This window comes from Ceratotherium simum, chromosome 3 (genome assembly GCF_057802395.1).
Source record: "Ceratotherium simum simum isolate JZ-2026a chromosome 3, ASM5780239v1, whole genome shotgun sequence".
Classification (NCBI taxonomy): domain Eukaryota; kingdom Metazoa; phylum Chordata; class Mammalia; order Perissodactyla; family Rhinocerotidae; genus Ceratotherium; species Ceratotherium simum.
Window position 1 is genome coordinate 46,508,517 of NC_141902.1, and position 14,553 is coordinate 46,523,069.

General features: G+C 36.8%; 1 protein-coding gene across 1 annotated transcript in view; it reads left to right on the forward strand.

Moving 5' to 3' along the window:
* Positions 1-302: 302 nt before the first annotated feature.
* AP4E1 (adaptor related protein complex 4 subunit epsilon 1) overlaps positions 303-14,553 on the forward strand; it is a 55,500-nt gene continuing 41,249 nt past the window's right edge. Inside the window, exons 1-6 of the mRNA XM_004421576.3 lie at positions 303-500; positions 2,772-2,843; positions 5,595-5,718; positions 10,000-10,073; positions 11,182-11,303; positions 13,228-13,387. Coding sequence (XP_004421633.1) covers positions 351-500; positions 2,772-2,843; positions 5,595-5,718; positions 10,000-10,073; positions 11,182-11,303; positions 13,228-13,387 — 702 coding nt within the window. The 5' untranslated portion in view covers positions 303-350. The remainder of the gene's footprint in view (positions 501-2,771; positions 2,844-5,594; positions 5,719-9,999; positions 10,074-11,181; positions 11,304-13,227; positions 13,388-14,553) is intronic.

The following is a 14,553-nucleotide window of genomic DNA, read 5'->3' on the forward strand; positions in this document are numbered from 1 at the left end:
GGAGATCTTCGAGGACGAAGTGTAAGAGGGACTGGCCCGAGCAACTACCTCAGGAGGACCCAGAGATGCTCGGGATCGCTGGGCTGCCGTCGAAACCGGGACTGTCAGTCCTTCCATTGGTCCACAGGCGGCCAACCTCTGCGCGCAGGCGTGGCGAGCTGCTTTTCCTGCGCGGACTCTCGCGCCCTCCGGCGGCCTCTCTCGAGAACAACGCTTGTGTTTGTCCGGCGGGACGCGAATAAAGATTTCTTCTTCAAACAAACAGGAAGTGCCTACGGAGGCCGAGCGGGCGGCGGGGCAGGGGTCGGGCATGAAGCCGGGCGGAGGCCCGAGCGCGAGCGGCGGCGGCGATGAGCGACATTGTGGAGAAGACGCTGACGGCGCTGCCGGGACTTTTCCTGCAGAGCCAGTCCGCTGGCGGGCCCGCGGCCGCGAAGGCGTCCTTCTCTTCGCGGCTGGGCAGCCTCGTCCGCGGCATCACTGCGCTCACCTCCAAGCACGTAGGTGCCCGCTGGGCCGGGAGGTCAGGGGCGCCAGGGGGAGGCGCCCGCGCTGGGCGGCCCTGGTCCGGCGGCGAGCCTCGGGGTTGGCCCTCCCGCGGGGCTCAAGGACTGCGTGTGTGTTGGTTCGTCCTTGTGTCTGTCTGGAAGCTTCACTTGCCTGCCCAGACTGACGCCTCGGAGGCCAGGTTTCCACAGTTGGCTCTGACCCTGACTCGTTATTATCTGGGGCGGATCTCTTTGATCTTTGATCCTCCTTGTATTTCCTGAACGTTGAAGTGGAAGAGTACCAAAGCATATTTCATAGGTTGTTTCGACGATTAGATGAGCCATCAAGCGTGTGAAAATACCAAGTGGAAGTGTCAGCATTATTCACCTTCTGCAAAGTTTCTTTCGCTCCTCAAATTCTCTCTCTCCCCCGGTTCTCTCAACTGCTGGGTGTCGCACACCGGAACAGACCTTGCCATCAGAACTTGTTGTCGAATATCTTTGGGGAGCTTGAGGTTCTTTAACCTAGGTTAGACCAACGGATGGGGCAAAGAAAAAGTATTAACTCTCCCAAAATGTCAAATTTGCTGAGTAAGTCTCTGCCTCAGATGGGCTTCGAAAGTGAGCAGTTGTCATAGAAATTAAGTTCCCACAGACTTTTAGTAGTTGCACGAATTGTGTAAGAACCTAATTCAAAGCTTCATGGAGTTCATATCTTGAAAAAAGATCATGTGTTATGTCATAGTTTGTTCAAAAGATATTTATGGAAGAGGTTATGTGTTAAACACTGAGGAAATAGAGTAAAACCTTTCCTTTTCTCAAGGAATTGATCATTCATCTTGGGCTTAAGACAAGTATAAGCAGTATACAATGAAGTATAAGTACCAGGAAAGAAGAAAACACAGAGAAGGTTTTTCTTCAAAGTGCTCTGAGGGTTTAAAATATTCTTTTAAAACAGAAATAAGATGCTGTACTGGAGAGGGTCTGCTTCACATTCAGAAATCATTATTTGTGGACTTAGTATTGTTTGTCTTAACATTTGTCCTTCGCTAATTTTTTGAGAGGCTGAATGAAATTTAAAAAAATTATTCTTTTAAAATAATTAAATTGCAGTTTGAAACTGTACATAAAGTGTGTAAATGTGGCAGTACTTCACTAGTAGTTCTTGATTAGCCACTTAATGGACATCTGCTAATTCAATGTATAATGTAAAGAGAGCATTGTATTAGCCAAAAATGGGGCCAATTTTCAAGTGCTTAAGGAGATGAAATACATTGCAGACAGTAGAAGTGACCACCTTGGTGTATGTGTTATGTGTGTGAGAGAGAGATGGGAAGTGAGGGCAAGTATTTGAGGAATGAGGAGAAAAGGATAGGGAAGAAGAATATGGTTTAAGGGAAAAGAGCGATTTCTGTTTCTGCCTTCTTACCATATTTCTCTATTCCATGAAGACATTTTACTTTTAAGTGTGAGAACCTTATCCTGGGCCAGTACATGAAGAATTTCTTTTCTGCTTTCTCTCCACCATTAATTTTTTTTTAAACCATTTTCTGCTAAACCATCCTTTAGGGGACAGTAACAGTGAAGAAAAGAGGAATGGTGGGTTAGCCTGGGAATATTTATTCTTTCCAGGAATGATTCTGAGGGTTGGAGAAATGCCTTTAGGCAAATGTTTAGCAGATAATTTTTTTTATTGATGTCTTAATAGTTTATAACATTGTGAAATTTTGGTTGTACATTTTTGTTTGTCGATCACCATATACATGTCTCCCTTCACCCCTTGTGCCCACCTCCTACCCCCATTGCCCCTGGTAACCACAATACAGTTTTCTCTGTCCATGTGTTGGTTTATATTCCACTTATGGATGAGATCATACGGTGTTTGTCTTTCTCTTTCTGGCTTATTTCACTTAACATAATACCCTCCAGGTCCATCCATGTTGTTGCAAATGGGACGATTTTGTCTTTTTTTATGGCCAAGTAGTATTCCATTGTGTATATATACCACATCTTCTTGATCCAGTTGTCAGTTGAGGGACACTTGGGTTGCTTCCATTTCTTGGCTATAGTGAATAATGCTGCAATGAACATAGGGGTGCATAAGCCTCTTTGGATTGTTGATTTCAGGTTCATTGGATTAAGTAGATAATTTTTGTAACTCTCCTTTAAAATAATGTTTCTTTTTTATTGAAAGTATTATAAAATTATATTTTTCCTTTAACAAATACTGTTATAGTTTAAAAAGATAGTTATTCATGCATTTAAATATTTTCGCTTTTTCAGGAGGAAGAGAAATTAATCCAGCAGGAATTGAGTAATCTGAAAGCAACTGTTTCTGCTCCTACTACAACACTGGTATGTTTGCATAGTCAGTGCCAGCACATTTTGAATTTGAAATCTGGTCCATTATGGACTTGATCTAATTGATCAGTTGCTAAAATCTAATTTATCATAGTCAAAATCGGTTATGGATGGTAGCAAGTCATACGTTAACTTTAGCCTTTATTATTGACTGGCTGTACTGGAGCAAGACTTGGTTGACTGATGTCAGTTCAGTGCCAATGTGATGATAATTACATAAATGTGTCAATACTCCTGGGACTCCACTCCTCATATTATTGTTTTAATGTTGTACACTGGGAAAAGTTTAGAATATATCACTTAAAACAGTATTTTTGGGGCTAGCCTCAGTGGCCTAGTGGTTAAGTTTGGTGTGCTCTGCTTTGGTGGCCTGGGTTCAGTTCCTGGGCACAGACCTACACCACTGGTTGGTGGCCATGCTGTGGTGGTGGCCCACATACAAAATAGAGGGAGATTTTCAACAGATGTTAGCTCGGGGCCAATCTTCTTCAAGCAAAAAAGAGGAGGATTGGCGATGGATGTTAGCTCAGGGTGAATCTTCCTCAGCAAAAAAAAATGATATTATTTTTGGACCTGCATTGATATATTGTAGATCTCTCATTTTAGTATTATAGTATAGGTTGGCTGACAAGGTAGAAAAATGGTTTTATTGCTGTAAAACTGAGTATATTGCACAACAGCTAAATCAAGATCCAGTTTTTTAAAAAAATTGGTTCCATATAATTTGATTTTTTGAACAGCATTCATTCAGCAACTATTTAATGAGTGGCCACTACATGCAGGCCACTCTGAGACCTTCCCTGCATAGTTAGATTAAGACCTCATTTTTTTTCTTTTAATTTTCATGTGGTTTCATATAATGAGATTTTTCCAAGCAACATTTATTCAGCAAGTATTTAGTGAGTGCCTTCTGTGTCTAAGTCACTGTGGGAATGTTCTTCTAATAAAAATATTGGGGTGATCATTTTGTGTGAACACATGATCATGTATGTGAATAACACTTGTAAAGTCTGAGAAAATGTATATATTTCCTTTTATGATCATAATAACGTGTGGACAAATGAAACTGAAAACATAGTTAATCTGATATATTTACGTGTATATGTGTGTACGTGTATAGATATGTATATGTCTGTGTGTATATCTAAAATCATTGTGCTTCATTATACTTGATAGAAATCTTAAGCAGAAATGGTTTCTCTGTTTTTGTTTTGTTTGATTTCCATTTTCTGTAATTGGCATCAGTAAATACAATTTTTCTTGCCACCGGCATAAACCTGGTGTGGGCAGAACTTGGATAAATAGGTAGAAGTTAGGGAGCCAGAGTTTGGAAGGAAAATTTTATAATAGTTATGGCCATCCAGCTCTGGGCATACTTTACAGAGGAATCTGGTGGTCGTGTAGAGGTTGGATGACAGTTTGTTAGAGATATTGTAAAGTGAATTCCTGCTTGGGAAAGGCACTTTCTTTTGCAAAAATGAGAATAATAATGTATGCAAGATAATTTTACTTAAAGTTCATAATGACTTTTGAAAAAAACTGAGATAAAATGTTATAAAACCAGAGTTGATACTTAATGGCTTAAATGAACTCTTTCATTTTAGTTGATGCAGAAGCCTTTGAAGAGGGACTTCCAGTATTGTTTAAGCTTGTTTTCTCAGTATTTAGTAGTCTTAATTAATGTGCTGTTGAATTAACTTTGGTTACTGTAAATGCAAGCGACCTGAATTGTCTTATTCCCCTAAGATTTTCCTATGGTTTCTTTTTAAACTCTTCATATTTACACACACACATATATATGTATGTGTATATATATATGAATGAAATATATATGATGAAACATTAAACGTTATTATGCTTACTTTAAAACATTTTATTTTGCTGTTTTCTAAGCATTTTATGATTTACTAATTCTGTAATATACTAACCCTAACCAATTTTTAGATATTAAAATAGTCTGTGAGCTTTTCTTATTTTGAAACACATTTTATTTATATTTTTTATTTCAGATTAAGGTTTGCTGTAAATATTGAAAATGCAAATATTATCATACTAATAAAACAAATTTATGGAATCTCCTAAAACAACTTATTAGCTTCTGTGGTAAATATTGAAAAACCCAGTTAAAAAATTAAATATTGAAATGGCTATACCATTAATGAAATCATGCCCTTCAGTTCATAATAATTGTGGAAGTTGTTGGAAAGAATTCCTATAAAGCAAACTTTTGCGTATTATATAAAGCATAATAATTCTGAAGAAAGTCCAGGTGCAATTTGGTTTTTAAATGTGAAAAATATTTTCATTACAGAAATTATTACTGACTTGTTGGAATTTTATGGGTGTTTTCATTTGACAAAGTATATTACAATGATGTGCTGCATTCTAGAAGCCAAGTCAGATTACTGTAGGTGAAATTGTGTCTGAGGACCCTGTGTCTCACATTATAACCAAATTTTACACAGCATGCACCTAGAATTAGAAGTAGTTACAATTGATTTGTTTTATAGTGTTGTCACTAACAAAATATTGAAATAATTTTACTAAAATCAATACTGTTGGTAGTTAAGTTTGGGAGCAACTTTTATTCATAAAGTCTGACTTTGGATGATTAATTTATAATATATATTTGTTATCTTTTCAGTGCCAGGATTAAAGGATCCCCCTGTTAAATGATTACAACATAATAAAAAAAATCAAAATATTTTATTTATCTTTATAGTTACTGGATATTTTGCTTTTCAGAAAATGATGAAGGAATGTATGGTGAGACTTATATATTGTGAAATGCTTGGATATGATGCTTCCTTTGGCTATATACATGCAATCAAGTTGGCACAACAAGGAAATCTTTTAGAAAAAAGAGTAGGTATGTATGTATTTAAGACTTTTATATGTAAAGTTGTCCTTCAAGTTCCAGCTACTATACAAAATACATGATGGCATGTTCATATTATGTTTTTAGAACACTGCCGTGTAATTTCCAAAGCTTTAAAAAATAACACTTCAAAAACTCAAAGCCTATAAATGAAATCAGTTTTCCTGATTCATAGCATTTTGGAGTTGTAGAGAAGATTGAAAGTTGCGTGTTCTTGTGATGGTGGTTAAATGACTATATATTTATCAAAACTCATTGAACTATACACTTAAAATCGGTGAATTTTCTTGTATGTAAATTATACCTCAATAAAGCTGATTTTAATAAGTCTGACCTCATCAGTTTAATGATCAGAAATGTTTCTTAATACAGTGAAACTGAAATTGACTTGAATAATTTTAAATTTCCTGTTCTCAGTTTCACAAATGTTAGCTATGAGGATTAGAGATATCTTTTTAAAAATTTTGTCTCTATAATCAACCTTTAGGGCTATTTGGAAAAATCCTTTCAAGGACCTCAATATTCTATTCATATGGGTTCAGCTTTATATCAGAATCCCAAGGAGGAAACACTTTAGAATAATAAAGGAGTAGAAGATATTCTTTATTCAAAGGAGTTGATAGTGTCATGTTGTCAAGGACCAGCATTCTTCACAAGTTATATTGACCTTTGCTGTCAGATGATGGGCTGGGGGTGGGAGATGTCTTGGTAAAGATTCAGAGACTATATGCACACAATATTCCACTTGTTGAAACTCACTCCACCCAAAATACTCTTCTATTTTCTAGATTTGTTGTATTCTTCCCTCCAAGTAGTATATCCTCTGGCATCCTGTCTCTCCCTTTCTATATTCCAAACCCAAGTTTTAACTCTTCTGTGATCACTCAGATGACTCCTCCCATCTGTTATCTTATGCTGTTATCTTTGCATATATTAATGTCTTAGCTCCCAAACCAATTCTAAGATCCCTAAAGGCAGGAAATTTGGAAACAATAGATAGTCAGTAAATATTAGGTGATTGGTGGGGTAGTTATTTTGTACAACTATTGCTGTATTCTGCTTCTTAGACTCTCATGTAATTCTTTTCATTTTCAATTTAATTTTGTTTTTAAAATATGTAAAGTGTTACCTGGTTCAAAAGTTAAGACTTCATAAAAAGATATAATCAGAGAAGTCTCACTTGCGTCTCTAGCCTCTCTGCCCAGTTTGCCCGAGACCCCCATAGGTAACTATTTTCATTAGTTTCTGATTAATCTTTCCATTGTTTCTTGTTGAAAAAACAAGCAAATGCATGGATACACACTTGCACAATCTTTCTGACACAAAAGATAGGGTGCTATATAGATTATTCTACACCTTCTTTTGACATCTTCAGACTTCTGTACAGTTGCATGGTTTTCTTTGGGTGGATGGATACCAGTCTTTTCAACTACGTCTGTATTGGTGGGCATGTGGATTGTTTTTTAGTTTTGCTCTTATAAATAACGTTGCAATGAATAACCTTGTACATGTGTTACTCATAGTTAGGGAGGCTTATCTTAAAGAAGACCCCAGAGTCATTTTTATTGAAATTCATGATCTTCCTTAGGAAAATATTTTATTGTCAACTAGAGAGATATATATACCTGCAGGTGTCAGATATTCTTTATATGTGCTAATGAGCAGGAATTGTTGTTGTTATGTTTTTTTTTTGGTGAGCTAACATCTGTTGGTAATCTTCCTCTTTTTTTTTTTTTTTTTGCTTGAGGAAGATTAGCCCTGAACTAACATCTGTGCCAGTCTTCCTCTATTTTGTATGTGGGATGCCTCCACAGCATGGCTGATGAGTGGAGTAGGTCCGTGCCCGGGATCCGAACCCGTGAACCCTGGGCCGCGGAAGTGGAGCATGGGAAACTTTAACCACTCAGCCACAGGGCCAGCCCCCTGGAAGTTGTTTTTCTAAGAGAGCATTTAAACTGTTTATGTGTCTCTACCCTGGTACTATTGCTTCATCCACTCTCCTGAGATTTCTGAGCCTAGCTTTGGTGCTTTCTCTGATGGAGAATACCCTGTTACTTCTTATATGAATATTGTTGAATAGATAGATTTCAGTACCCATTAAGTCAGGCATTGTGTTAGGTGCTTTATCTTGTGAGATAGTATTTCATTTTACAGGGGAGAAAACTGAGGCTCAGAAAGGTCGAATCACTTGTCTAAGGTCATAGAGATAATAAATGGTGGAGCCAGAATATGAACCCAAGTTTCTATGAGTCAAAGCCTGTGTTCTTTTTTTTTTTTTTAATTTTATTTATTTATTTATTTATTTCCCCCCAAAGCCCCAGTAGATAGTTGTCTGTCATAGCTGCACATCCTTCTAGTTGCTGTATGTGGGACGCGACCTCAGCATGGCCGGAGAAGCAGTGCATCGGTGTGCGCCCGGGATCTGAACCCAGGCCATCAGCAGCGGAGTGCGTGCACTTAACCGCTAAGCTACAGGGCCGGCCCACAGCCTGTGTTCTTATTCTGTACCTCACTCTTTTTTTTTTTTTTTTTTAAAGATTTTATTTATTTTATTTTTTCCCCCCAAAGCCCCAGTGGATAGTTGTATGTCGTAGCTGCACATCCTTCTAGTTGCTGTATGCGGGACTCGGCCTCAGGATGAACGGAGAAGTGGTGCCTCGATGCGCACCCGGGATCCGAACCCGGGCCACCAGCATCGCAGCGCGCGCACTTAACCACCAAGCCACAGGGCCGGCCCACTGTACCTCACTCTTGGTCATATCAAATATACTCTATAATCATAGTTGTTATTCTTTGTTTTCTTGAAACTTTTCTTATTTTTTGAGTTACAGAAAATCTTTTTCCCTGTTTTGTGATTGTCAAAACAGTTAGCATAGTCTTTGTAACAGGTAGAATTAAGGTTTCATTGAGATGGTCTTGGGTTGGTTTGTTGATCTTGTACCTTGATATTTGTGACGTGGGTGTGGGTGATACCTTGGCTGAACAGATGAGTTCTCAGCAGTCTGATAAGACCTAATCTCTGCTTTAAATGCTCTCTAGAGTTTTTCTCATCTCTTTCTTGGCCCTGGTTAGTTTTTTCTCTCTCATGATTGTGGGAGTGATAGCTCGGCTCCTCTGACCTTCAGTGAAGATGTCTCAGTGGGTCACGCCGCTACTACTTGGTTGTGAGAATAGGAAGTTTCTAACAGTTTTCCCATGTTCCACAACAGACACAGACAGTATGGATGCTGGGTGATGATGGGGATAGTTCACATTAGAGTCCCTAATAAAAGGGCAGAAAGAATTGAGAAGAACGAAGAACAATGAGGATGGGGGTCAGGGAATAGAGCCTCAAGATAGACTGTGTAGAGAGACATCACAGCATAGGGGTTAAAAACATGAACTAAATCTGCTGGCTGGGTTTGAGTCCTGGCTGCACCATGTAATAGCTGTAGACCTTGGGCAATTACTGTTTTCGGAGCCTCATTATTATACTGGGGATAATAATAATACCTACCTCATAGAGCTGTTGTGAGGATTAAATGAGGTGAGGCTTGTAACTTACTTGACCCATAGTAACTGTCTAGCAAATGTCATCAACGTGAAGGGTGACAGGAAAATGAAATGGAGCATCTAGATTACATCGCATTTGTCGTAGTATTAATGTATTTCCTCAATCCTAAGATATACTTTTTTATGTTTTAATATTATTGAAATAAAAATGCCTAAGTCAGTAAGTACATTTAATGTGGTGGACAATGTTTCTTTCCTCAATAACTGTTATTCAATAGTGCATCTTCAGATTGAGACAATAAGGTATTGTTTATGGCTTAATATATGATTTACATCATAGGGATTGGTATTAGGTAGCCCATTCAAAAATACAAATAGCCAGTAACTCACTGTTAACTGTAGTAGTTATTAGTTTTTGAATAGTTATGTGTTTAGCTACAAGATAGAAGATGTTTTGATTGACTGTGTAGAGATTTGCACAGGAGATAGAAGGGGTATATTCCTGTCATTTACAGAACTTTTGAGTTGGTACACATAGCCTCTTTTCCATTTCAGGTATATCCTGTGAAGTACATAATTCTGAAAGATTTCAGGATGAAGAACACCTGGAATCTTCCTTACTGAAGTTTTTGAACCTCATATTTTGCAATTTGTTTTTATATTTACCTATAACTGGTTATCTTTGACCCTTAAGTTTTCGAATATGTTATTGCTTTAACTTCTTGGGAAAAGTTAATTTTTGGCAGGTAATAATGAGACTTTTCCCCTCAAATTTTATAGGTTATTTGGCTGTTTCTTTATTTCTACATGAAAGTCATGAACTGTTGCTTCTCCTTGTGAATACAGTTGTAAAGGTACTGTATTGTATGTTGGTTAATATGCAGTCTTAAATTATTCCTGCAGGCATCTGACATTTCTCCTTAATCATATTGCATTAGATATTTTTGGAAGAAGGTAGGGTTACAGAATGGGCTTAGAAAGATCTTTAAGATCAGTTTCTCTATCTATAAAATGGAGAGAGAGAACTTAGCCAAGTTGTGAGGGTTAAATAAAACACTATATAAAGTAGTAGTTGCTACTGATGCTGTTATTACTGTTTCATTTAAAAAAGGAGAGTTAGAATTATAACTAAAGTCTCCAGACTTCTAGTCAGGTGCACTTTCCAGCTGTTGTCTTTTTCTCTAGGGTCTGTTCTAAAGGGGTATAGATATAAATTGAATAATTGAAGTCTTTTAAATTCTAAAAGTCATTTTAAAGGAGAATAGAGTATAATTGGGTAACTGAAATATACAGGTAATAAAAACAATTTAATCCACACTCACAATATTTTTTCCTGTTAAACTTTTAATCAAAATTGGTAATGAAGTATAATTGAATTGTTGAGCTTTTCATGTTTATCTTGTGTCAGTCTTTTGATATGTGAGTCTGTGTGTGTTTGTATAGTACTTTCTGAATTTTAAATCATGTACCTTATTAAGGTTACTAGTAGCTTAAATTTTTCCAAACTTTCTAAAACATATTTTCAGGTTCTATTAGAATGATTTATAGACTTTGTGCGTATATAAGTATATATGAATGCATACATTTTATTGTATATATTTGAGAATTATTTCCTTTTAAACTTCCACTCATATCATTAAGAAGAAAAATTCGTAAAATTGTTTTGTTATTAGTTTAGAAAAGTTTTAAGGACTATAATAAAGGAGACTAGTTGGCCAGTGTTAGAGCAGAAATACTATTTCCTTTTGGATCAGTTGCTTTTTGGCTATATTTATCTAATGACTGTATTAAGGAAAATGAAACAGAGATATTCCTATAAAATATGAGGTAAACCTGAATGTACAAATTAATTATAAAGTTAGTAGAAAACTATTAAGTATGTGGGACTTAAGTATATTGAGCTCACTATCCCTAGTTTTGAAATCTGTACTGAATGTTTTCTGTGCTTAATAATTACGTCAGGACTTGCAGAGCACTAACCTGGTAGAAGTATGTATGGCACTTACTATCGTCAGCCAGATTTTTCCTCAAGAAATGATTCCAGCTGTTCTTCCATTAATAGAAGATAAACTTCAACATTCTAAGTAAGTAAATTCTTTTTGAATAGGTGTGTATACTATATATTTCAAAACAAAAAGTTTATACTCAAAAATTTATTGTATCTTTAACTTAATGCTACCAGGGTAGAGGATATTTGTTGACTGCCAGATACAGTGCAGAAATCCCCGATAGCATCGTCCTTTATTTTTATGTGGGTTTAGAAGAATGTCAGGCAGCTTTCTAAAGTTAAACTGAGAGACAGCGAGCCTTAGTGTCAGGAATCCTTGGCTTTCCTCCCACTTGTACCACTAACCGGCAGTGGTCCTGTTTTTCCTTTGGCTATGTGGGGTTGGTTGAAGCTCCTTAGTTCTCACCAAGTTGTTTTGAGGATAAAGTGAAATAATGGAAAACATTTGGAAATGGTTCAAGTGCTATGAATGCAGAGCTTCGGTGTATTGGGGATGCTTTTAGGTGAAAACTGCAGTGCTCAAATTCTGTTTTATAGCAGAATATATGTAAATAAACCTTAACTTGTAGTTTTCTGCTAATCTTATCTTATAAGATTCCTTAACTTTCTCCTTATCAGCTTGAATTACTTTTTCACCACGCTTGGAATTATTTTGTTTTTGACGAAGCCTCTTTAATTTCATAACCTTTAAAGCTAGGAAAAAGTTTGCAGTCATTTTCCATTTTTCTTTTGTGATTACAGTATTTTAATTATACATACTTAATTTTTATTTATTTATTTTTTTTCCCCAAAGCCCCAGTAGATAGTTGTATGTCATAGTTGCACATGCTTCTAGTTGCTGTATGTGGGACTCGGCCTCTGCATGGCTGGAGAAGCGGTGCGTCAGTGTGCGCCCGGTATCCAAACCCAGGCCGCCAGCAGCGGAGCGCGCGCACTTAACTGTTAAGCCACGGGGCCGGCCCCATACTTTTTTTTTATTGAGGTAACATTGGTTTATAACATTATATAAATTTCAAGTGTACATCAGTATATTTCCATTCCTGTGTAGACTACATTATATTCACCACCCAAAGACTAATTACCATCCATCACCACACATATGTGCCCTGTCACCCCTTTCTCCCTCCTCCTGCCCCTCTCCTCTTCATTGTAATGAGGTTTTTGAAACATGAGTTTGGCAATGAGAGGAGTAACATCTTTTAATGTGAGTCTTCCCATACTTCCCTGTCCCCCTAAAGTATTTGGAGTGTGATTGCCCATGGTATAAAAAAAGAAATGTGAAAAGCTAGAATGTTAAAGAGACTTTTTATATTAATGAAGAGGCTGTTTAATATTACTAGCCAAAATTACCTCATACTAATTTAAACTTACTGTTGATTCTTTTCCCAATTTCTAGAGAAATCGTCTTCAAAAATGAAATTAGGGAATTAAGGAATTTGTTTATCTTGTTTATTCTGGTTTCAAAAGTAATATATGCTTGTTACCAAAAAATTCCATAACTATGGAAATATGTAACATGGGCAGTTAAAATCTCCTGAAGTCTTGGAGGCCAGCCTGGTGGTGTAGTGGTTGAGTTTGTGCACTCCGCTTTGGCGGCCCGGGGTTCGCAGGTTTGGATCCCAGGCGCAGACTTGACGTGCTGCTTGTCAAGCCATGCTGTGGCGGCATCCCATATAAAGTAGAGGAAGATGGGCACGAATGTCAGCCCAGGGCTAGTCTTCCTCAGCAAAAAGAGGAGGATGGGCAACGGATGTTAGCTCCGGGCTAATCTTCCTCTCACACACAAAAAAGAAATCTCTTGAAGTCTTACATCTTAGAGATAACTACTTTTTATAGTTTGGTAGATTAGAATAAAGAAATTAATAATAAATGTATAATTCTCTCTTTCTTTTTAGATTAAGGTAATAGCTGATATTTGGAAATCATCTGGTCTATAATCTTTTCAGACTAAATGCTTGACAATTCAGATGGTTTGTTTAGATATCGTTTTTTATCTTTAGGGAGATTATTCGGAGAAAAGCTGTTCTGGCATTATACAAATTCCATCTCATTGCTCCCAGTCAAGTACAGCATATTCATATTAAGTTTCGGAAAGCACTTTGTGACAGAGATGTTGGGGTCATGGCTGCTTCCTTGCACATATACCTTAGGATGATTAAGGTAAGTTGGAAATATCAGCAGGTAATGAGTAGTTACCATTAGGAAAATATAATTATGGAATTAAAAGAAAACTAGATTTTTCAGTAAAATTAACATTTTAAGTTTTTATCATTGACTTTTTAATAGTAATTTTTGCAAGTTGTTGATAACATGAGTTGTAGGCATGTTACAGAATTAGTCTTTTTTTAAAGCCTAAAATTTGTTCATGTTACTAAAGAAGCATGGAAAATGATAGTTATGGAATTATGGAAGGAGATTGAAATTTGCAGATTTGAGGTTTTTCAAGCAGTGACTCTCTTATACAACTTCATGAGATGCATATAACAGCTTATAGAAATGAGGAGAACCAGTGGAGGTTGTGCAAGGTATAAACTACAGTGTTGACTCCATACGTTGGTACTGTGTCAGACGAGAGAGTTGAATGGTGTGGTAAAAAAATTTTGTAAATTGTGACATGGATTTATACTAATTCAGCCCCAGTGTATTGTGTGAAACTCTTTGGGTCTGAAAGTATGTATTCGTGAGAGATTTCATGAGTACCTCATAACAAAATGGAATATTCCATTGAAGTCAATTTAAAATTACAGAACTGAAGCTTGTCTTCACTTTTATGCATTGTGTTCCAAAATATTATGTTATAAATAGATATTTGAATTAAATCTTACTTTTCCTCTAGCATTTACTAAACTTTGAAAGAGCTATTATTTCCCTTCCAAAAAATTTGTCCTTGATGCATAATAAAAATTACAATGAAGAACCTAATGTTCATTTTGAGAAATGTGTATTTTATTTTCCCCAGTCCAAGAGATAGTCAGATAGATAATCAAGACACACTCATTCAGAATCATAAAATATGGTTAAATACTATAGGGTTGATGAATTTTTGACAGGCAGGCTCACTGATGTTGGGGGTTTGAATGTTTGAGTAGTGTTGGCTACGCTCTTCCGCCCAGAGCACAGTTAGCTCGTTTACATGAGAAGTCTTGCAAACAAAGTACAGAGATTGCAAACAGGCCTTGATTTTCCTCAAATGTAGAAGTACTACTGCCCTTTTTTCAGTATGCCAGTTCTTTTCACTTTTTGCTTTCGTTGCTGACATTAGCTATTAAAGGTTCTATCTAAGACTTAATTATAAGAAATTTGAAATGTGATTAAACTGTGTGGGG